This window comes from Lepisosteus platostomus, chromosome 6, assembly GCF_059453375.1.
Source record: "Lepisosteus platostomus isolate fLepPlt1 chromosome 6, fLepPlt1.hap1, whole genome shotgun sequence".
Classification (NCBI taxonomy): Eukaryota; Metazoa; Chordata; class Actinopteri; order Semionotiformes; family Lepisosteidae; genus Lepisosteus; species Lepisosteus platostomus.
Window position 1 is genome coordinate 54,102,492 of NC_142616.1, and position 26,169 is coordinate 54,128,660.

General features: G+C 35.5%; 1 protein-coding gene across 5 annotated transcripts in view; it reads left to right on the forward strand.

Moving 5' to 3' along the window:
* The window catches only part of LOC148661897 (contactin-4-like), a 328,736-nt gene that overhangs the window by 140,053 nt on the left and 162,514 nt on the right, over positions 1-26,169 (forward strand). For all 5 annotated transcript variants that reach the window (XM_088636370.1, XM_088636368.1, XM_088636372.1 and 2 more), the window contains exon 2: positions 24,178-24,314. In XM_088636370.1, coding sequence (XP_088492496.1) covers positions 24,260-24,314 — 55 coding nt within the window. In that variant the 5' untranslated portion in view covers positions 24,178-24,259. The remainder of the gene's footprint in view (positions 1-24,177; positions 24,315-26,169) is intronic.

Genomic DNA, 26,169 nt, shown 5'->3' on the forward strand with positions numbered 1-26,169 from the left:
ATCCCATAATATAGTAATCTGAATGCGTCCCATGGACATAAAAACATATGAAACACAACAAAACACGTTACATTTAGTAGCTCATCTTGTGTGTTCAGGAGGGATACATTTTGAGAGACAATATATTTAATAAGGAATTTCCTGCTTTTTCTATAATGTCTATTTATATAATTTCATGCAGCTATGAATATTTCATACAATTAGAATTATTAAAAGTCAGTGTAACAGAAATATGCATAAGTGGCCTTATTAGAGCCACGCCATGCATCTGTGATGTTAATTTATTTTAGCCTCATTGAACGTGGCAGTGCAATTATTGCAAAATGAGTTTCTTAATTAACCCACCTGTTTTCCTTTTGTTATAATGGAAGAACAATATCAGTCCTTGCAGTTTTCTTGTGTAACTTTTGCAGGTGTTCATAGTTAATTGTACCTGTACTACTTTATTTCACAAAAGCAAAGATGTCATTAAATATTGTAAACCTATAACCCCTGGATTACTTTTAACATAGTTTAATGGTCTATGGTAAATGTTGGTATATCAGTGGAAATGATAACTCCTATTAAGCAAATACAAAAGTGTTTGGGAAGCTGTTGTGTGTACAGTGGTGCCATGTTAGGGTCTATCAAGGATGACTTGTGTATACCACCACTCTTATCTTATCACATGGAAGAACTTTCCTTACCCTCAACTCTTTCTCTTTGTTAAATTGTACTGTTGGTCTCCCTAGAAGGAGAAGGCATCAGAATGAAACTTCAGCAGGGGTAGTATGCTCAACAGTTACTAGACATGGCAGTATGGTCACTGTTGCAAAACAAATTCGGCAAAGCCTGGGCAGTACAAGCTGGTGTCAGGGGAGAACTCAGTGTCAGCAGGTAGATCTTCCGGTAGTCTGAGATGGTTTTGAATAACTCTGTGTCATTGCTGCTTTCATTGAGTTAGCCATCAAGGAGCCTTTAGTTTGCAGTTAAGTAATTATGGAGGTCAAGAAGTCAACATAACATTAATTTCTGTCTTGAGTTTGATTTGGACTTCTCAGAATAATATGACCATTGCATTGCACATAAAGCAGAGTTAAATCCATGCAATGGTTTCTGTGTTTAACACATAGTGGTCTGCATGGCCTCTTTACTCTTGCTGTTTTTATCCTGATAGTAGAAGTCAGAGTAATCCATTTCATAGGAACATAGAAAACACTACAATGCTGTGGTCGTACACCCTGTCAAAAGTGATGTAGTGTAAAAGTGACATTTAAAAGAATCCAGGCCAGTAACTTTTTGAGACATGGCATAAAAATTTCATTGGATAGCTTCTATTAAAACTAGTGAAAATAATATGTCACCACTGATATTTTTTCAGAAAAGTCAGTACTGTATGTGACCTCAGAGGTGACATTTTCAAAGGTAAATTTGAGCAATACTGTATATTAAATGTTACAAATGTTACTGACCACATTTTGGTCAGTTAGGAAATAAATAAATTCCCTATATACAACTATCTATATTTATAACAACATTGAAACTTTAGCAGCAAGTGAATACTATATGAAAACGGTAGTACAGTATGATATCTTTGAGCACAAAGTAAGAGTCAGCCAGCACACTTGATACAGTGTTTTGCTAGTTACAAAATGTCTGGAGCTCAGTCCCTGCTGCTCTATCCACATTAACGTGTTACGTGGGCTAAGTTATGTCCTCTTCAGGCCACTTCAGCAGGATTAAGATAATAAATCATAGATTATTGTTGACTACAAATACTGAAATTAAATTCAGGAAATTACCAAATCTCTCTCATAATAATAGAGTCATGTCACCTTTATGTCCCCCTTTCTCAATGTGTTTTTGCTAATAAAAAAGCTACCAGTATTCCTTGGCTAACACTTGTATTGTGGCACATCACCAGAAAGCACCTCTGTGGTAAGCCTCTGTGGGTGTCACCAGTGAAAACTGTGAACTAAGTACAGTAGATGGAAGGATCTCCCAAATTAGCTTACTTTTATTTTTATCTTCAAGAACAAGGACTGATCCAATTTTAGTTACAGAACCTTTCCTGTGAAATCTGACGTAAATCTCCTATATGCAGTATGTTCAGTGTATTATCTTTTTCGCATTACCTTTTATTGTCGGTACTTTGCTGCTGTTAAGATGAGTGGCCTGTTTTATTTTTGACAAAAGTACATACTGCTCATACTGTTCTGTTCTGTGCTGCAGAGCATACTTTTACTTGTTTTCAGCTGAAAAGCCATATGGCTGAAGGCTGAAAAGTAATATGGAAATATGTAATTGTTAGTTCTGAATTTCAAAGTCTTAAATTAGCTTTCCTAAATGTGTTAAATGCAACATAAAAGAATGAAACTGATCCATTATGTAATTTTAACATGAGAGCATGCTTTCCAGGCTTCTAGATGATTACGGTTCTCTGTGTAGCAGGGAAATAGGAGACAGGTTTATTGGTAAAGAAAAAACAACCAAAAGTACAGGATCTTAAAACTCAAACTTTACTATTTTTTGCTAATTTTTGACGCTTATGTATTATTTTTTGCAACATTTCTATTGTTGTGTGGGTTTTCTGATATCAGGATTTTCATCTGACAGTCTCAGTCAGAGTAACCTCTTTCCATTGGCCTTGTATAGACTCCCCATGGTTGTACACTGTGAACATCACTCTGTGCTGCCTGCAAGTTCTTTTCAATTGAAAGTGTGTGGGTAGCACTACCAAATGGAAAGGAACAGAGAGAAATATCCTGGGAAGAATGTTAATTAATGTTAATTACATGTTTGTAGAAATAGCATTTGTGGAAGATAGGTTTTTCATTGTAGCTACATACAAGCCTAGCGTTCACTGCTACTGTTCTCGTACTGTGAAGGATGCAAAGAAAATGGTTTAAGAAGCTGCAAATAAAGACAAATGCTATGTGTCATTTTTTTCAGCACTAGTAAAATAGTGTCTGCTTTTTGCTGCACTCTGCTGGTTTTTAAAAGTAAGGAATGCAATGTGATTTTTCAAAACATCATTATGGGTGAAGAAACTGTGTGAGCCTGAGACAGACTTTTGCCTTCACACAGACAAGAGCATCTAAGCCTACTGTGACATATTAAGATCATTTTTCTCTGCTGAGAACTTATAGAGTTTATTTCAGAATCCCTAAGTGGGGCCTGACAGCATGTTAGAGCTGACATATGTTATGTTGTGCCTCCAGGATGTATTCTGTGATCTAAGCACCATTAGTCTTATTGTTAAGGTTTATTGTTTGGATTCTAAAGTATTCTCCAGACCCTTGACTATACAGGTAATTACATTTAACTGCATTAATTAAAAAAGATGCATTGATGTACAGCACAAGTAAAATGATAAATCAACTAGAAGACAACTCCTCTTGAGAAAGTAGTGATCTTACACATCTTTGAGCTGTCTCATCATTTCAGATGTTTTTGCCTCTGATGAAATGTATAATACAGTATATGTTATTTTACCATGGGAACTTTGAGGTAAGAATAGATTTTACCTCTGTCTACTGTTTGAAATGATTTGCCCTATGCCGGTGGGATAGGTTTCTTAATCAACTCAGAACTCTGTTGAGCATTCCATGCTGAATATTTGCATTATTATTATTAATAATTTACTTTAAAGTGCATTTGCAGTGTAATTGGAAATTAAGGTTGGACTGGTCCTGTGTTAGAGATTGAAGTTCATTGTAAGATCAATCAGCTCAACACTAAGAAAAGCCCAGTGTTACTTAATGTGTTATTAAAACATTCAGTTGCTTTGGGTGACTTTGAACACATGTTTTTTGTCCCTTTGAGTGAGCCTTGTCATATCATTAGAAATGCTGTCGTGCATTTTCACACCTGAAGTCTGCACATATTAAACAGTTGTATTGGTATTTTTATGCAGTCATGGTTACAATACAATATGTAAATGACCGGTGATGTTACAGCCTGAGCTGCAGTTTTAAAAACATTAGACTGCCAAAATCTCTGGGATTAAGCAATAAGCAGAAGATGCCACCGCTGTTTCACATTAGTCACTTTAAATGTATTCATTTTTTCTAAGGGGAGCAACAGTCTTTCTTATTTACAATTCCAACTGGTTTTACCTAATTTAAATATCCTCACATAACCTGCTCTGTGATGAGGAGTGAAATTACTTTATTATTGATACAGTGTCCTTTAATATTTCAAATGGATGAGGGGTCATATAGAAGTCCTGTAGCCATACACCAGCTGCATCATTTAACTAACAATAGTAAGAATGCAAATAAACTAATTTATGGCAATACCAAACTAGACTGTAAATTAACAAATTGGATACAAGGAAGTTTCGGATTATAGTACTATATAGTTTTTTACAGTATTAGTTTTTTGGCTTGCAAATGCAATTTATAAATGTATTTATAAATATTAATTAAGCTTTAACTCTATGACATCTAATAATAACCAGCCTCTTCTGTAGAGTAATTGTACATTAGTTACAAAACCCTTATCTTGACCATAGCATAGCAACGATACCCCTAACCCTAAAAATTTGTTTTATCTGGCATTTAGCTACACAGTGCATTTGTTCGTATCCTGGTGTGGCATTTGTAAATGAATGATTATAGCTCATGTGCCTCTAAATTTCAGGCTATTAATTTTTAGGTAAAGGGACAATTTGGCTGTAGCTCTTACTCATGAATATCTTTGATAAATGTTTACCTTGCTGTCAAATGAGTGTGACCTGCTATAGATGACATATAGGAAGGAGCAGCCACTTTTGAGCTGTGGAAATTCTGAGGACCAAACTGTCATGAGAATGCAATTGTGGTTAGGAAGTATACGGATCATTTTATTGAAAATAAGCAGAAATCAATGTGGCATCATTAATGTATGAGCAATAATGGATGTTTAATGTCAACAGTTTCAAGCTGGAGGAGGAAAAAAGAATGGTGACAATGTAAGTTGGATATTGAAGGGCAGTTAATTACTTAAGTATTCTTGTATACAGTTTGCGACAGGGTAAAACCTACTAATACTCTAGCTGAATGATGTGCATGATCTGCTTTGTCAGGAGGTGGTTTCCTCTGAAATTCTCAGATGAATTTGTCAAGGACAGTAGACGGGGTGCAATAGGAAAGTAATAAACTGTTGGACAGTAATTGCACAGCTGTTAAGATCTCTAAAATTAAAAAGGGATGGAAAGAGACGATCTTTATTTGTCTTGGTGTGTCTTCACCTTTCCACTGCTTCACATCAATGCTCACAGTGTGATACCACCTTGGGGATTTCTTTTAATTGGGGGCTTAGTAAGAGTGCTGAAAAACAAGCAACCAGTTTGTAAGAACCCTCTGAGCAAGGGGACTGTTGAATTATTAACAATGTTTTATGTGAGGATTGAAAAACAGGTATTTCAACCAATGCAATATTATTCAGGGTCAATATAAAGGCTCTTAATCATATAGACATACAACAGACATAATTTAACCTGGGACTGTTTTAAGTGACTGTTTTCAATCTTTTTTCAGGAATGTCATAATTTTACAGTGGTGACCAATTCATATTTCTTGATGCCCATATTCCCGTGTCCAGGAGAAAAAGGTATACTGAATGCCTTGCATGACTGAATATTTCCCAGTCATACAAGTATCCCTTTTTAATACAACTTGCAGTCATATCAGACTTTATATAACTTGATCAGTGAGACTGTATATACATTATATTAAGTATAAAGACACAACATCAGAAAATATACCTTCTGATTAGTTCTATTACATGGATTACATGGAAAATATATATTATATAAACAAATATGGAATAGGGCAGGTTCTAACAAATACATTTATACATAGATTAAAAAAAACACTTTAGAGGGGTTAGTATTGCTGCCTCACAGCACTGGCACTTTGTATTTAATTCTAGACTTGGGTTGCAATCTGCAATGAATTTGTTTCCCCCATAAACACATGGGTTTCCTCTCACTGTCCAGAGACATACTGGTTGGTTAATAGGCTCCTGGGAAAACTGACCCTACTGTGAATCTGTGTATGTTTGTGTCTGTGTCTGCCCTGCAATATATGTACTGGTGTTCTGTCCAGGTCAGACCTTATGCCTATTGCTTTCAGGGATAGGCTTCATCTCCTCTGCAACCATTAATTGAATAAAGAAATGGATGAATGGATGCAACCTCTTAAAATGCATAAGTAAAACTGGAGCAGAAACAAATCAAAACAAAAGATGCAGAAAATTTAAGAAATATCCAACATTCATTGAAACAGAAAAGTACAATGACGTTGTACAGTATGTGAAAAAAGAAAAACCTAAACCACAACTAAATAAAAACTTTCCTTGTTACCGACTTTGGTTTGAATTCATATACAAAAACACAGTCTCTCTTTCTGCTTGTCTTGAAACTTGTCATATTTACATTCCTGCAACTGCATGGCCTTCAGGGTGTAAATTGCTTTTTTTTAAATTTGTTGACATTGTTGAAGTAACTGGGTAGCCATGTGTCAGTCCTTTAATCTTTGAGTTCAGCACAAAAAAAGTAAAAAGATCGGTAAAACAACAACTGATTTTGATTAACTCTTATAATGGAAGTTTGATGTTACAGTAGTTTGATTTTTTTTTGTTTTTAACGTGCTATAATTTTAAATACAGTATTGTTCAATATTATATAACCTCAAAATCTTAAAATGCGTATTTGTATTCTGTTGGAACAATTATGGGGAAAGCAGGTTGTCATGAAGGCCCAGTGGATTTTACGAGTAATTCTTCATTTGCACACCTTTGCTTTAAGGAGTTTATTTTAAAAGAAGATGAATGGTGTAGTATAAATTCTTGATGGTGAAATGTGATAGGCCTCTTAGATGTTGTTTATTTCTGAAAGCCATTATTTATCATTTTAGTACACAAGTAATACAGTGCTACCTCACTATGAAGTGACCCGTTATAGTGTGGAATCAAGTTCTAATGTGTTAAGATTGTTGCTCCCATCTCCCTCAAAATGCATTGTTCCATATACAGTATACAGCATGAAGCCTCAGACAGAAAAAAAACGTTAACATGGAAAGAGAAATAGTGAGTAAGAGTTGAGCAGCAGTTTCAAAGGGTGCACATTGTTGAATCTATGTTGTGTACATGGCTGAAAGATAAAGGAACATACAGTAAGAGATTACTTCAATTGCCTCCAAAGGAGTACTGCCTTTAAAACGGTGAACTGGACTGATTTGTTCACTCGATTTCTGCAGGAAGATCAGCAGAGAACACCAGTCAATAATGCAAGCGCAGGCGGATGAATTTAAACAACTACTTAGGAGATCAAACTGGTTTGAAAAGCAAGAGGAATGGCTGTGACACTTTCAGAAGAGGAATGCCATTAGGTGGGTTTTTATATATGGGGAAATAAAATCTGCAGATGTTGGTGCTACAAAATTGCTTGTAGAACATTTCTTTAAAGTATTACTGCTGGTTTCTCATACAACCAAGTTCCTAACAGTTATTCAATCCATTTATCTACTTTGCTGTATATATTTATATGAATCTAATGTTTTTATGTTTTAACAGAGATTAACTAATAATCTAAAGTTTTAGTTTCAAAATGTCTTGGAAAAATGCTGGCCTTTTAATTTAAAGGGTTATGCTAACCTACTGAGTTAACCAAAATGTGAATATATTTAAAAATGTTTTTATTTTCCCATGTACTGTAGCTGTAGATCAGGTTTTAGTATTGTTTGTCAAAATGGGGAGAAAAGTGTAGTTTGGTACTGTACCTGCAAGAGAAAACAATTTATATCAGCTTGCCCTTGCAATTTATGAGCCAAAGACATAAGGAACAGGCTGAGACTAAGACAATTTTCTATGTAAAAGATACTCAGAAATGATTTACCAATCACAGCCTTAGGATTTTATAACTGTGTTTTGTCATAATAATAAGAAAAATAATGATAAGGAAAATGCCATTTTCTTTGCCTGACAGACTCAATTTATGTTTTTTCTTTGCTTACAAAAATGGTTGTGTCTTTCTTTGCCTTTTTTCTGTCTGATAAGAACGCTTTTGTTCTTCATTTTGACTGTTGATATTAAAATCTGAATATTCAGGGTGAGCATTAGAGTTAGTTGTGTCTCCCAGGAGATATACTGAAATGTGTGTGAAGAATAGAAGAAGAGCTGTTTGATATGTTAGGGATACAAATGCACTGTTTTAATTTGTTAAAAAAACTATTGTTTTTTTCAAAATACTTTTACAAATCTGAAGAAGAAGAAATTGTATAGTGTGTGAATAAGAAATACAGTACAATGAGCAAAATATTTCATCTAAATGTATTCATCTATACATATTCTTAAACTAGAGCAGTGTTGTTTATTTATAGCATTTGGTACATGGTCTGTGTTTGACATACACAAAATTTCTTTTTGATAAGTGCCCCAGCAGGGTGGCATGGTGGTGTACTGGTTAGCATTGCTGTCTCACAGTGCTGGGGACCTGGGTTCAATTCTGGACTTAGCTTAGCTAGCTAGAGTTTGTATGTTTTTTCCTTGTCTGAGTGGATTTCTCCCAGGTGCTCCAGTTTCCTCTTGCAGTCTAAAAAAACATACTGAATTTTTAAATAAACTGTATTACAGCAATGTATACAAATAATTATAACAGTACAATTTTAAGTAATACAATTGTCACAATTCAAAAATTAAAAAATGTGTCAAAGGGATGATTGTCCATTATCAACCAGTCAATGTAGCAAATGGTCATTAAAGCTGGATTTGCACAACAAAAGTCCCTCCAGACTCCCCGGTGTTACCACTTGCTGTCACTATAACCTGTCCTGGATCTGACACTGCAATTGTTCAGCTCTTCACAGGAGCACAAAGGAGCACGTTTTTTTTTGTCTTCAGCCCCTGGTCAGGGCCCACAGTCTTTTCCAGTGCTCCATGGCTGTGGAGAAGCCCCACCTGGCTACATAGCGCTTTATTCTTCCACTGAGATTCGCAAGTGTCCTCTCCTCCAGCTCTCTCGCCCTCCACTATGTGTTGTACTGGATGAGTGTATTTCTTGTGTTTCACAGTCCTTGCTTTGTTTTGTCCACTCTGCTCAGTGCCAGCCCCTGCAGTAGGGTAGCTTAGCACCAGTCCTGCTCCCAGGAGTTGCATGGTGTTGTATATTCTCCCCCACACCACTTTGGTAAAGGGGCAGGGCCAGAACATATGCTCCTGCATCTCTTCGATGAAACACGTGTCCCTCTGCATCCCTTAATTGCAGTGAAGAAAGTGAGAGGTGGTGAGAGCAAGGAATATCCTTGTGTAGGATAGTGGACATAAAGAGTAAATGTGTTTTCTTAACTTAACAACATTTGAAACACTCCTAAAACATGTACTGTACACCCGGCATTAAAAACAAGATTCATTAGTAAAGTCTCCATGGAGTCAGGTATTTTCTATGACAGATTCACTCAAATTGTTTATAATTATTATGAATTTTGGAAGACCAATTTACATTATCCCTAACATAGTATCAGGAATTTTCTTCATCCATAACATTTCAACAGGCCGATTTCATATTATTTCAAATATGAACAGCTGTTAAATGTTTGTATGAAGTCTATAACAGAAAAAAAGCAGTATGCAATGTCAATCCCCCTAAAACAGGAGAAAGAAGAAGCAGAGCTAAAACAAATGATGATTCAGGTTAATTTTATCATGAAGCTAAAAGATTTAAGATTTTTGAGGAAAATGTCTTATCTATCTTATCTTATCTCTCTCTGTATTTATTGTGATGGCATTCTGAATAAAGCCAAGTAAATCAAGTTGCCGAGGTGTCTTGAGATGTATGACTTTTGATGCAAAGTTGGAAATAAGCCAGCTTTCTACACTTAAAATGTAAAAGCACTAATGCATACCTAGACCAATTTATTTTATCCCCTGATAGGACTCCAAAATCCTGAAAAATAGCAGATGAGGCAGGGGTTTAAATACAATTGCGTACGTATAACAATACGTCCTCAGAAAGTGATATGGAGGGTTTTGTCAGAATTAAGAGGGATAGAAATAGTAGTTTGATGGACAGCTTAAACTAGTGGTTCCAAAGACAAGACACACAACAGGGGAGAAAGTGGGCGTCACTCATGAGTACCCCTAAAAAAAGCAAACTAAGAACACTTGTTACCTGTTAACTCCATTGCTGAACGGTTGGAGTATAAAATTTTAACCTTAATAGTGAAATCTTATCCCAAAACCATCTGCTTGACTATCATAAAAGTAACAATTCTGACTGGATCTGTATATAAGAAATTTGATATGATGTATTAGCAGCATTCATCTGCTTTGACTTTGATCCCCTACTGTAAGTATTTGATTTGTGCCAGCTCCTCCAGGTGACCATTTGTGGTCATCTGCATCCAGTTACATTAAACTCAGGTGGATGGTTGGCAGTGTTCCCTCTAAACCATGCGCGTGCACACGCACACAGGTTATGAAATCAGCGCACATAGAAAATTGAACTGCACACTAAAAAATGTAATTCCAAAGAAATATGACAATAATAAAACAAACATGGTCATCAATTGAAAAATGCCACAATAGACTGACTGCGAGAGGCCCAACTTGGCTGTGTGCATTATTATTGCTACTCGACAATCGATATCTTTGCTCTCGTTGTCTCATACTTTACTGCTCATGCTCGCTCGACACTCAGTCTCTATGACTGAGCTCGTTGAATCGCTGTCCCAGTCTTTTGGATCTCTATGCTTCTATGAGAATGACTATATTGACAAAAAATAATTTCAGGTTTACAATTTTACATACACTCAATTTAGTGTGCACATGTTTTTGTCAATGGGGAAAAAATTGCACAACTTGAAATTTTTGTGCCCATAGGCCATTAAAATTTAGAGGGAACATTGGTGGTTGGGTGCATTTTATTAGGTATTACAGTATGTTAATTTGCAATATAGCAAGATAGTAAACATACATCATGTGTGCATTACAGGTATCCAGGTGCATTCTTCTTGTTTCCAAGTCCAAGTGCCACTTATTTTAGAAATCACTCTGACGTGAGACTTTATTTTTCTGTAATATGGTCTTGATGCTATAATTTAAATCTAGTACACTACAAAGCTGACACTAAATATCATAAACATGCACCCAACAAACTGAAAGATTCATCACCAGTGATCAATCTGTATTTTTTTTTATTAATTTGCAGTACCCTTTGTAAATGGCGAGATTGATGAGTAGCAGCTAACTGGAAAGCTGAATCGTAGTCATGCTTAAATGTGAGTTAAGACTTTGTGTAACCAAATTTATTAGCCTCTTGTTTACAAGTTGATTTTTGTATGTTTTAGCTGGCTACAAGACAGAAGCATAGGGCACTGACATTCAATTTGCACTTGAGTTACAATAGGTACAGTAGATCAATTACATTTACAAGTCTGACCTATGTGCACATGTCACATGTTTACTCTTAGGATATTGTAATGATAACATGAGACCATGTTTGGAAACGTGCTACTGTATGTAGAAAAAAAAAACTGATCTGTTTAGGTTAGAGCTGAAGTGGCAAAATAATACCAAATAATACATTAGTACTTAAATTAGGCATTGTACCAACACTGATAATTAGGGCATTCCTTGTATATAATGCTTTAAAAAGACACGGGACAGAAATCTGACATTGTACACAATAATTATACAGTATTTATCTATTGCCTCTGCAGTATTTTTTACCTCAGGCAGTGTATTGTGCATGTTATTAACAACTGGGGAAAACTGAAAATTTACAGTACCTTTCAGCTTATAATTGGAAGTAGGGGGGTGTCATTCGAGTGCAGGCATTTACTCTATAATAATGTGCATCTACAGTATGAAGTGATGTATTGCATCAGTAACAACTGTATCACATTTAAGATGAAATCTGTAAGAGGAAAGATGTGTTTAAGCTATTAAAAATATTGTCACCATGACATACAATAAGGACACTTTTTGACATTTCTGGATAATAACATCTGGGAAGAAATTTAATGTGTCTTTGATAAATGAATTTGCTGACAAAAAATGTAACACATTTTGACAGTACACGAAAGAAGGAAAAAATCAGGTTGTGCTAATTCTGATACAAATAATTAAAATCAAGTGATGAATAGGATTTGTTAGCTGTTGTGATGGGGTCGGGCAGTCCAACTTGATATATCTTAATGGTTTTACCATTAGTGAAAACAACAGATTGATGGCTTCCTATCAAGAGCTTTAAATACCTGTCTTATGGACGAGATGATTGACAGCATTTGGAAACGAGGTCATGTCAATTATTCAGATGAGAATGCCCTCTCACATGATATCAAAAAATACTTTTATCAAGTTGCTCTTAAGCACCTCTGTTTTCTATGGTCTAATGCTTATGATTTTCTTTTAAAGAAAAAAAAATCAAAGAACATATCTTTAGGAAATACGAATTCCCAAATCTGATCTTTAGGAACAGTGCCCTCTATATATTTTAGTTACTAGTTGACATTCTAAAGTCATTGTTATATATGTTATAAGAATGTGAAAACTTTTAAAGGGAATTACATGATAACAAAAGATATTTAAACAATTATTTAAATCCTCAGAAGAATGTTTATATATGAGGAAAGCATATGGATAAACTGGTCTCATGGTTCTTAAAATTATCATGAGGAGTTTTAAATCAGGATATGGTCAGATTTCATGATCACCCTGAAATGCCCAGACAATGCCAGGACTCGATGTACAGTAGTAGGACTACTTTAGAGAATCAGTGTTCTCTGTCCAGCAGTGGAGGCTGAACATGTGTACATACAGTAGGACTGGTGCAGGGCACGTTTTCTGGCTAACAAGATGTTTCATTGTTGTGTTTTTTGCAATTATAAAATAGTAAGATAATAAATAAGACAGTCTGCTCGAAAACCTTCTTTAGAGTAGTGGAGGCTATGGATGTCACCATGTCTTCCACGTGTACAGTGTTCAGTAGTAAGTTGATTTGAATGTCAATATGTGAGTCCAAACTGAACATGAGAAGTGTACAAAAAGTTGATTCCAAGTTATTCTTAATGGCGTTAAGCTCTGATTAACTTTGCAAACATTAGTGCCAATAATTAATTTTCCTCTTTTCAGAAATGGATTACAGTACATCACAAGCAGTGTGCCAGTCAGTGGCAGTGTGCATAGCATTGTAAAATCTGACACAGACTAAGGAGAAAAAATTGAAACTGATTGCAGTGCTGTCAGCAGTAATGTTAACCCAAATCTCTGAACTCTTTATTCAAGAAAACAAAAGAATGTGAATTTAGTAAGAAAATTAAAATTGTGCTATGTAATCATACATTCCAGTTCTTCTCTCTGCCTGTCTGATGATTTTGTCTCAAAAAGACACTCCACTGATGCTTTTCATTGCACACACTTGTCCACTGAGAGAAGTGGTATAGATATTAATTGCATCTCTCTTATTCTGATGGGACTGCAAACACTGTAAGGCAAAGTTGAAGTGTATTAGGTTAGATTAAACTATTACAGACTGAATATCCTTTCAAAACTGTTAACAAGGCTTTTGGCATTTCCACAGAGACGTTAACAAATGATCTAGTTTTAAATATCAATTGATTCAAAACCTCTTTTAACCTTATATTGATGTTGATGCTGTAATATGACCTTATTGAAAGGGTAATTTGGTATTTGAGTAAATGCTGCTAACACATTATGAGGTATTAAATCCTTTCACACAGTTGGTGTGGCACCATTATGTATTGTAGGTTAATAAAATAAAATCTTATTTAAAAGAAAAAGATTAATTGAATAGTTGCATTCAGGAAATCCACTCGTAGGCTGGGGCTTCCAATAGCTCACTGTCACTGTACAGTATATATGAATAAAGCATATTGGCAGGGATAATTTGTAGTAATGGTCTCCATTGTTTAAATAATTAATTTGTATTGAAATTCAACTGGTGCTGTCATATTCTGGCAAGTGTTTTTAGTACATAAGTTTTTTTATATTCTAATGAAAAGATTGTGGACAATTGGCGTTGATTTTATTTATGATGTTTTCCCTATTCACTTATAGTGCGTAAGAATTGGACAAGCAGATAATAAGGTCAGAATCTGTAAATTATAAAAAAGGAAACCTTCTAAATAAATACAAAAGGCTATGGTACTGCATTAGGTGGTTACTTTGCAATAAAGGAAAAAATATTGCAGGTCACAGGCACTGTGCTGAAAAGTGTAGCGATATGTATGCTTGTTTTATCCTCCATCTGTCATGTTTAACAAGCATTGTGTTCTGGTGCCTTTGATACTTATTAGACACCCACCTTGTACAGTAAGTAAATTGATCATACTGTAAATATACCCTTATTATATAAGGAAAGTTTGTGTGTATGAATGTTAATTAAACTGCCCAGTCACAGCACTGGGGGATGGAAATGTCTTATGACTTCTCATTCCACCTTTTTGTACAAACGAATGTGAATTTAGTAAGAAAATAAAAATTGTGCTGTGTACAGTAATCATGCATTCAAGTACATTCTAAGAATCAGTTTATAATGCATATATGCAACTGTAAAATAATAATACTTTTTTACATTACATTAATAATTACATTACATTACATTGTAATGTGTACTCTTGTTGTCAGAATGCACAGTTCTCTCATACTTTCCTCCATTTAATTTTTTATTGCCTTATAACCTTTACCATGAGGACAGAAAGCAAAAGAGCTTTTTTAGAGCTGATCTCTAGGGCTTTCTTGGAAATGTCATGAATATTGTTCTTTTTAATTGATATGGTGCAGGCATCGTGATTTTTCTTCATGCATTAGGCATAAATACCACCTTATTACATAGGTGGAGAAATGTGTTTGTTTCATTTTTAAATCTCTGAACTGACTCTAAAACAACTTTGGCATTATACATGTATTATGCAGTAGCGACAGAAAACACAAGTTAAGACAACGTCCTGCCAAGCCATTAAAATGCAATTCATATACTATTCAGTAAATGTAAAACACATGCTTCATGGGGGAAATGTTCTAAAAAGAAAAGTTGACAAAAAGGTTACTTTTTAAGTTTATTGTCTTGTGAAGGAATAGCAACAAAAAATACATATTTTTGTTTTGTGTGTGCTTTTTACTTCTCATGTTTTCAGAAGTTCTGTGTGACTGTGAATTCTTTTGTGACACTCTTGAGCAGCTTCCTTGCTCATGTTTTGCTGTCTACTAATCTGAGCTTTGAGCAGTTCTGAGTCCTCAGTCCTCTCACTTCTCTGTGGTGTGGTCTGCAGAGGCCTTAAGATCATGTTGAAGACTGATAGAAATAGTGAACATGGAAATTCGCTCTGTGCCCCTTTGGCACTACAGTACATGTTGCGCACTTTAAAAATAATGTATTATTATACAACTTTGTATTGTGATAATAGGTGTAACTGTAGGAGACCGAAGAGCAGTGCAGACAAAGGAGTAAGCTGACACTGCAACAGTGTGAATCACAGTGGCAAGATGAAAAACAACACTCAGCAGATAACAATCTAGAATTACTGTATACAATGAAAAGGTAATTGTTAGTGCATCTTTTAAAAAGAAAACAATTTCCACACTGTTTCATGAAATTATATCTAAAGAATTATGTATTTTCTAGGATTTATGTTGGTAATTGGACTGTTACAACTCAATTTGGTACATCAATAATTAAAATTGTCTTCAGATTGTTTCCAATACCTTAGTTGCTTAAGGTATTTAATTCTTGAAGATAGTATTATGTGTATGCATGTGGAGCAATACGATTGGGTGTTTTGTCCTATTATATTTGAAAGGTCGAATTTTCTATTATTTACAAGCACAGTCTTATTAACATAAATAGACTCAGTCAAGCTGCAAAATAACCTGCACTAAGTGATGAAGTACCAGATTGGAATTTGCATTTATGGCCAATTACGTTATTAACTTTAGACACTGAGAAAATTGTATGAGTTATAGCATCTTACTGTTCACTAGGTTATCTAGAGCAAAGGTTAGTTCAGAAATAAGGCATTCAGCACATAGGAGCCAGATTATCTCAAAGTTAATCATTGATGATAGTTGATTGTTATAATTTTATGCTACATTATTTTCATTCTTCTCTTATAACAAGTTCTGATACAAAATGGAAATCTTTGCCAAATTTTTTTGATGAAGCTGCCTAGTGGCAATGAAATAAACTGTGCAACTATCTTTCCAATCTGACTGTAGATGCTAGTGACCCTTGTAGGAAATTGAACATTTCAGCTTCAGTATAACTATTTTAAGCCTGGAGTAAATTCATTTGTATATGCTTTGTTTTTATTAATTTCATTATAGGGCTTCACCTAATGGGCATTTAAATAATTTGTTAAAGTTATATGTCCCCAAAGGACGCGAAGTGAGGGAAGGCAAAGTTCCAAGTATTTTTGGTTTTGGATAGCCTACACAACTATGACAAAGGTTAGCTACACCTGCGCAGAAGGTGGCCTGTATTTTTGGACGTCTATAAATGCAGAGGAGAACAAAACATCTCTGGGACAGTTTGAATTAAATTAAAAAAAACAACATCAAAGCCTTTTATACTGACTATTTTAACCAAATTAGTGCCTTGAAGGTCTCATCTTATTTGTAAATGCAGTATTCTTATTTATAAATATCCTTATATTTTATGGTATTTTATTTGTGAATATAGAAATCACATAAGAATTTTGAAAATGAAAATGAATCATGAAAAATAAGCTTAGAGTGTAGTGTTTTGCAATGTACAGTATATTTGAGCATTTTGCAGCACAAACAACAGGGTTTATTTGCATACTTGAAAAATAATGAATGCAATCATTCCTATTGACTTCACAGATTGGCACAGACTGGATGACCTTTAGATGCTTTCTCGCATTGCTCCTTGGAAAAAAAAGGTGGCCGATTAAATTGCCTTTGTAACAGTTAATGATGAGAGGTTTATGGGCATGCCAGATTGAACAAAAAGTATTGTGCACTTATCTGACATCTATCTTTGTGTTTACATGTTCTTAACCAGTTACAGTAAAGTTCCCTCATTATGTACATCTCGTAGTAAAATAAAATTTCTTGGAGTACAATTGACAAATGTTGGCAATCATAATCTACTGTTTGCTGAAGCTGAAATAAATAAAATATTTAAATCTTAATATAACGTTTATACTGATGAGAGAATACACCAGAAATTCCTTTGACAGATTCAATCGATCTGATTTCCTAAGTAGCCTCACTGTACACCTGTCCTCTTTTCTAATGATCATTGAAACAGAGCCTCTGTTTTGTTCTTTTTCATGTTCTCACGCATTCCTTATTTCTTTTTGTGCCTAAACAGAGTATCGATAATCATAATGCTTTCTGGCCAGTTTCATTTAGTCCTGCTTCATCTCAAACAATCTTAAAGTGTTTTGTTCTATGTAAAGTCATGTTTTATACTGCTCTCATGTCAGAGTGTTGTGAGTCTTTACAAGCTTTACAAGGCAGGGAGGTCTGAAAAATCAAAGTTGCAGACTGCAGAGCCAGTATTTAATTTATGCTCGTTCTGTATCAAGTGAGAATTTCTTCTGACAAATCTAGTTACATTTGCTTTTTCCTGAAATTTCTGGATATTACTGTCCTTCAGGATCTGAAGCCTTCTCCCGCCTTTCACTGTTAGCAAGTAAGAAGAAGGCTCCATGGCCTAAACGTTGTGTTTTCTTTCTTCTCTTTGCAGCATGGAATAAACCTATTACTTATTATTTAGTAAAGACTGTTGTGAATGCCATTAGACTCCTTAGTGCTATCTTTCACTTCAGTATATATTTTAATTATATAATCAGCAGGTGATAATAATGATCTTGTAGTATTTTTAAGGTATATGTCAATATTCATCTTATGCTTTAAGATGCATCAAATTATAATGGATAAAAATGGCCTTTACAGCCCACATATCTTGTGCTTGGAAAAAATGCATTTAATTGACCAAAAACCTATAGGAAATGAGTCTTTTCAATCCAGAATTTCATCCAGAATGTCAGTGGTATCAAGTTTTTAGACACCCCAAGAGTTTGAATAATAGTCTGTCTGTTTTTTTACAAGGGATATCTTTGATATAACAGATTAAGGTGTTTCAACATGATACAAGTTCCTTGCACTTTTCAATAAATATAATACATAATATATCTGATATAAAATAAATATAATAACATGCAATATAATCAGTGCATGATAAATATGGTAGAGAGACAGTGTGGTCTTAGTACTTTCTGATGGGACAAAGGGAGGAGGGATGGTCTGAAAAACAGCTTGAATACTTGCGTTTCAAGTGGGTCTGACCTTTCTGTGAATTGGTAACATGCTCTCTTATCACTGTCACTCTGATGCAAGGGATTCTAAGATCTCTGGGAGTCACTGTAGTAGAATGAAGATATTGAATAGAGAGGAGAATCTTGGGGGTGTGGCAGCCCTGTATTTCCCAGTGGTACAGTATGCAGTGGCAGCAGGTGAGGTGAGGTACATGTTGGTAATAGAATAGGATGAAAACCATGAATACCCTCTCTGTAATTACAGTAGATCTGAGATTTTTTGCGATGGGGTAATATGCTTGCATGTGGTCCAGAGTTTATTTTGTGATTCCTTTTGGTCTGTGATGCTTGTAGATTACTTATATTGATGCACCAACCAGAAATGCAGCCACTGTTGTATTATATTGAAACTGTTGGGGGTGCAGGCATGTTTGTATAGTGTCGTTCTAAATTATTCAGAGCCTTGCACAGATTTGACTTTTTTTACTTGTAAAGCTTGCAGTCATTCTTCAAAGCAGGCTTTATTATTTGTTATATTCACAGTTAATTCAGTACATTCAATCAAAAAACAGAAAGAAATAATTAAAATGGACTGAACTCTACTGAATAAATATTTGGGCTCTTTGCTGTGGCAAAGCCTAATTTAGATGTGCAAAAATAACAATAACAAGCCAACACAGTCAGTTGAGAGACTGAGTGACTTCTGTCCATATGCAGTTATAGTTCACATGATTTCAGAATAAATTAATATATACTGTAGTGAATTTCAAGGAAAGAAAAACACCCATGAAGTCCGACTCACAGATAAAGTTGTATAAAGGCACAAATCAGTGAAAGGGTATAAAAACATTTCAAAGACACCTACTGTAGTATCTCTTGGATCATGATGAAGTCAATCATTAAGAAGTGGAAGCGACCTATTGTACACACTGCTTACATCAGGCTGTCACTCCAAACTAAGCAGCCAGGCAAGGAGGGAATTTGTTAAGTAGACCACGTTTAGGTGGCTGAAATGGAAGAACATATCCATAGAGGAAAACCTGCTACAGACTTAAAACTGGGGAAAAAATCATCTTACAACAGTACAGTGATCCAAAGCACAAGGTCAAATTACTGTGGCTTAAGAATTAGAAAGGGTGTCCTTGGATAGCCCAGTTAAAGTCCTGACCTGAATCTTATTGTGAATCTGAAGAAATACGTGAAAACATATGCAAGATGCATATGTTTGGATGCATTCAACCAAATGCACCATTTTGTAATTTCACAAAATAGGAATGATCTGTAAAGTTTTGCAAGCCACTATATTTTAACATCTTATTATTAATTGCCGTTGGCACTCCACATACTGTATCACCAAAATTATCCCATTGTTTGTATAGGTCATCACACCCAGACAAAGGCTGTGATCAGTTCTTGCAGTGTCTTTTAACAGGGTTTCAGTGGCAGAATTCTCCTTCAGTCATACACCCATTTGCTTCTCTGTCGTGTAGATGACTGGAATGCATTCTGTGTTAATTTACTTGGCCTAAAAAAAAAAGGCGTGGTAGAGAAGGCAGGGGTATTTTATTAAATAAAATACAAAGGCCTTGTAATTAGGAGGCTCTGAGTCATGACAGAATATTTGAATTCCCTACAGTCTACACTACTGACGCTAACCAGGCAACCATAATTTGTTTTCTGGGTCTTAGTTCCTCTCTGAATGACAACAGTTGCCCCTGTTGGGCCTTAAGGAGTAATGTTCGCTTGTTCACTGACAATTAATTTTCTAAGAACCTATCTGTTCTTCATCTCAGACTCTTTTTTCCATCTCTTCTCCATTGATTTGCTTTTTATCTTGACAGTTCAATAGCATCCAAAGCATGAGCATTTCAGTATTACATTATGTATTATGTATGTGATGTTACCTGTATATAGATGCATAAAGGATAAAAATCCAAACAATATACTGTATACTGTACTTTTTACAAATAATGTACTGAAATCCACATTGTATGTTGTTCCTCTCTTAGATGGTTTATTTTACTCCCTATTGTTTAATCAGCGTTTTGGGATTATTTAATTATACATTGATGCTTGTTGATTTTAAATCTCAGAATCTAAACATTTTCTTTATCAAAACAAGACTGCTGAAACCATTTACTATCATTACAGTTACAAGACACTTTCAAAGTTACAGGGCCTAATAATATATTTGGGAGTGAATTTGTCTAGACTATATAGATGAACAGATTTATTTTTAAAATAAAAGAATCTTCACTGAATAAAAAAAGAGGTCAGGACTTGGGAGGTTTGTAGTCTGTAGTGTCTGAAAAGTTTCCAAATTAACAAGCAGACATGATGACTGTAATTTTCTTCAAAGCCACAGGTACACTATTTGCAGTTTTCTGTTAAGTACTGTATGTTAGGTAACTTTGAAATAATTTGTCTATTCACTTTTTCAAGGAGAGTAAATACCTTATTATTGTGTTTTTAATACATACATGGAAAATTACCTTGCAGCATTCTAAGCACATCTCAGAGATGTTCTCTTATGTAAAGTATTGATGTAAAGTTAAGTACTTTCTCTACATACAGTTCAGTTTTTTATTTCTATGTGCTGGCCAAGCCCAACAAATGTGCAAAGTGTGTATAACTGCAGGATTTACAGTATATACCCTAGTGACACAGTTAAGTAAATAACCTAGTATCATCAATTTAACACTTTGCAAGGATTCAACAAATATTTAATAACGCTGTTGAGGGTACTACATACTGTAGTGTTGTAGACTATGTTAAATTTATGCTTGAGTCATATTCTAATTTCAAACAATAACAGTTAAATTCAGCATTTGAAATATAAACGGTAAATACAGTCCATTTTGATGCATGGTGTTAGATAATTCAGAGCTTTGTGAGATAGCATTAAGGGCTTTATCTGCACTTGCAGACATGCACAATTGCCTAGGAAGCTATTAGTGTCTAAGTGCTTATACAGTACATATACATGTCCTTGCTTTTATAAAAGCCAATATACTGTAGTGGTTTGATGGTTTTACTGAGACAATTATTAATTGTAGCAGTAATCACGAGGTGGTTCGTTGTGGCTTTTAGAAAATCAATCGTCAGAACAACTAACAATGCACACACACGGGTTCAATACACGAGATACATTTATTAACATAAATTGTGCACCAAACATATACTAGTCTGCCTGGATACAAGCGGCAGACCTTACTGTGAGGGTTATCAATATACAAGGTATATAATCTCGAAGAGATGCAAACACAAAGAGATACACAACAGAGAATATATGTCAATATATATCGTTCGGTTACACCAAATCGCTAATCAGTGTTATTACCCACTGTTACTCTAAACTCGGAAGTAAATACATTACTCATGAATTAAATTGATAACAACTTGTGTTGAGGTACAATTGAATTCTCGAGACGCAATTTAGAACATGGGGTTTACTTATCCACTGTGTATGGATTTGGAATTTCCCGGCATGAACACCAAACCAGCTGACAGGCTTTGTTGCAGCCTCTGTTCCAGCGGTTGTACAGTGGGCATTGTCCCGGCGTCCTCTGGCTACCAGCCAACTAGTCGAGGTGCAGCTCGGAGTAGGACGGGCGGAGGAATCTAACTGCGGTGTGCAGGGCAGTCGTTGCTCCGAGGGGATCTACCAGCGGTCCGGCTGGCTAGTAGAAAGTCTCTATGCACAGAGTGTGACCGCGAGTCCTCACAAGTCACTCTTTTGCCCAGGAAGAAGCAGGTTCGTTCCCGGTCCAGCGCTGCTTCTGAATAAGCTATTCAGGTTGTCGACGAGGGTCCAACATTAGGCTGCCGTTGATCAAGCGGAGCATTCACGTTGATAGAATTCTGAGTACGTACGGGATCCTCGGCCTCGCGCTTAGAACAAAGTCCAAGTCCCAGTGCAGACAACAGCAGTTGTCACATGATTGTCTCTGAGGATGCGCGAAAATGGCCAAGGAGAGCCCCGACCGGAGCTGGCGCTCCCTTTTTGAGCAAGACACAGATGTGTGCTGATTGGTTGAGAGTTTGGCGGGCATTGGAGACCCACGTGGTGTTACCATGCCCTGCCAGTCCCTGATTGGTTGATCAAGGTGAGATATGAGTCACTTACTCCTGACACTTAGGAATGCAGTCCAGATGTCCATTTGGCACTCCCTAGACAGATAGGCACCAATGGATGACCATTGATCATGATAGCCAAGCTTAGCTAAGTGCATCCCCGTTTGGGAGCTGTCCCAAAGAAAACATCTTAAATCAGCCTGCATGAATACCTTCTCTGTATCTGCACCACAGAGATGAAGAGTGAGATGGGGCCTCATTTAGGAAAGCACAGCAACGCTTAATTCTGTCTTATTAACAAGCATTGCCGCTACAATACACTGTGTGTCCTAAATCTTTACCTTTGATCATGGAGTGTGGAGAGTTTTTCTGAGATTAGTTGCAGTCTTTTGGATTGACCATGCCTCACTTCATTAAAATTACTTCATAAGCTTACCTCTTAACCATGTGTTTTAAATGTCCCAGTGCAAATGCCAGGCTAAGTCTTATTGTTAACACATTCCGCAGAGTGATGTATTGCTACATGAAACCATTCACACAGAATTTACCAAATAACTCACCATGATTTTCTGGATTGGTACTAAAATTGAAGGGTATTGAGCCAAAATGAAAACCAGTGCAATAATAGCAATAACTGCACAAATATAGATTGCATGTTTAAAGGGTGACACCTTTTTTTTTGCTGGAAGGCTTAAACTAAACAGTCAGTTGTTTCAAAGTTCTGACTCTAGAAACTAACAAACAGCTTTGCCATTCATTTTTTTCAAAGAACTCAAAGATTCAGTTTATTGATATTAATAAGCATTTCCTATAAGGGAAGATATTAAGCTAGTGGCTTAAATACATACATAGCCTTGGGACTCAAAATGAAATTGATTTTGTTTCTGTGTCCTGAGGCTACAAGAAGTACTGTATAAGCACGCTGTAGTCTTTTATGTTTGTGCTCATATTTCATATTTTAATGAAAATATTCTTAATACCTTAAAAATTAACAAAAAACATGTGACCTTTGGACTAAAACACTTTGTTTTTTAAGACATGGTAAAACATATTTGTTTTTGCAGGACGTATTAAGAAAGTACTGATCATTCTTTCCATGATATGTTTTAACAAAAGCAAAATGACTTATAACTTGGTCCTGTTCTAAAACTGAATAACTGGAAAAAAAACTGAATTCTGTAATTGAAGTTTTATATCTGTCTTGGATATTTCAATGCAAAATGTTCATGCTCATACCATCATTCAAATTTATCTCATATTAATACTGGGTCACTGAGGCTGGACAGGCAAGAAGCTCTGGGTTTACATACTGTACAGCTGTGACTCAGGTTGATTGCTGATCATTGAGTGTCTCTGCGTTTGCATGCTTATCAGTGATGATATGAGTCAGCCCTCTGCCTGGCCTTTTTCCTCAACATGGGATAGTGTGGACTTTGGCCATCTGAGCAAGGCCATCTCTTGTGTGATCCATGTGCATTGTCTTCCTCACTCAAAGTATACAGTATCTACTGTAGTGGCACTGTATTATAATGTACCAAAATGTGAATATGGAACAGAGTTTTGGACAGTAGGAAGATTTGTCAAGATAGAAAAACATGACTTTGTCTGTGTCCTGGCACCGATTTTCCATAGTGACAAACCTCATGGAAATTTCATTTATGTAATGGAACTGAATATGTTCACCTACTCACCTAGTAGAAACTTACAGTAGTTTTACTTACTGGGTACCTGGAGATGTTTTTAGGTTCTGAAATTCTCTGTACTACTGTACTTACAGGTATTTTGTCTTACCAGTCATTTTTCTCTTTCCCTCTCCTCCATATCTCTTTTTCTACAGATTAAAGGCCGAAAAAGGTACGAAAAAGGATTCCATGCACTTGTGATTGGATGTGAGCCTATTTTGACCCCAGAAACCGAAAATGATGTTGCTATGGAAACTGCTGCTACTGCAGTCATTCACAGGAAGCCTTGCAGGTAAAGTGTCTTATTAACAACTTTTGATGCAAGTATGCCAAAGCTTTCTTTGTGAGGTTTGTATCCTTATTCATATGTATTGAGGACAGGTTGAATGCAATAGTATGCAGAACAGAAGTAACCCAAATACAAAGCAAGGATGCACTCAAAGCACATAAAATGACTATTCTTTTTTGGGGAAAAAAAGAATAACATGACACACTATTTTTTTTCGTTTTTGTTTCATATGGTAGAGTTTGTATCTTAATATTTTGCCTTGAGTTTTCCAACAAGACTGTTTGCTGAAATAGGAAGTTTACATTGCAAATTACCTTAGTTTTCTTATTGTCCATGCTCCCTTTTTAAGGGTTACATAATTGGGCAAACTTGCTGCAATTGGAATTTGATTTTGTTAATACGGAACTATGTTTCTTACATTAAAGCAATTTGAATTCTTTAATGTTTTGATCCAGACATTTGATATAGCACAGAATGTTTTCATTAAATGCTTTCAAGCTTCTGTTGTTGCTTATTGTGTGTTTTAAATAACAAAATATTTCTGCTGTTCTCCTGTTGTGGTACCATAATACTGTAAGTATATTGCTATATAACTTTATTGTAAAATTTTACTGCCTTATTACTGTAATTGGTATACTTAAACTTGTCTATCAAGGTGGACTATAATGTATAATTTGCCTTCTCCAAGCAAAAGTCAGCCGTTCCTGTCCAGGGTAATGAAAACATGCCTGTCCCTTATTTAAAGGCAGGGATGTCATCCTCCTCTTCGTCCTCTCTCATGAGAGCCTGGAGAAGAAAAAAAAGTTTAGTTTTTTAGTTATAGTTTAAACTCTTATTTTGATTTTAACAGCACTGCTGTGCTTGCTGTGGAATAGAGGAACCATTTTTTGTTTTGTAAAAACTCAAGAGATAATTAAGAGGCAACCACTCAGCCCTTCCTGATTATTTGGTTACTTATTATATTATTAAATGAAGCAGTCAAATGATCTGGGAGCCACAACTAAAAAATTGTTTCTAGGTTATAAAGCAGAGAGATAAATGGTAGACCCCACATTTGATGTTTCTTATTGAGTATGAAAATGTACTTTCATATATTAGGATATACAGCAATTCATGCTAAAATAACCATATTTTAATACATTACTGTGAAATACAGAAATCATGTCCTTTTAAAAAAAATCACTCATATGTTTAATATTTGAAAAGGAAACTTACATTGATCTAATGACTGAAGGTTGTTCACTTATCAAGTCGACATTCATCTTTGAAATGATAATTTCATGTTGCAAAGTCCCATATGGTTTTAATATTTCAGAAGTATTACCCTCTAACCCTGTACTGAAAATAACTGGGGGTCAATGTTGCCAAAAAGGATACTTATGCCAATATTTTAGCATCGTGAACTGTTTTAAAATAGAAAATCCACTGACCTCTCAAAATGAGCAACGTTCCGATGCTACATGTATACAGTCATCCTGAATCTAAAAGAAGTAAATTAGGACTCAAGGGAAGAGAATGTATTTTTGGTTTTTAAAATATATATTTAAGTCTTAATTAGCTTAAGTAGTAAACACTATGATGCCAGTAACATATACTTATTTTGATTTTTGAATTTGTTCTTAAGACCCATTCATTTCATACATGCATTCATCCATTTCTAATCACTATATCCAGTACAGGGATACAGGTGTACCGCATCTTATCCAAGCAAGCAGTGGGTGCAAGGTGGGATACACCCTGGATGAGACACCAGGGCACAGAGAAACACAGACACGCACACACTCACACCAGGGCCAATATTATTGCCAGCAGCCATATCGTGCTGCAGCTCACGAGTGGCAACCCACTGAAGCTCAGC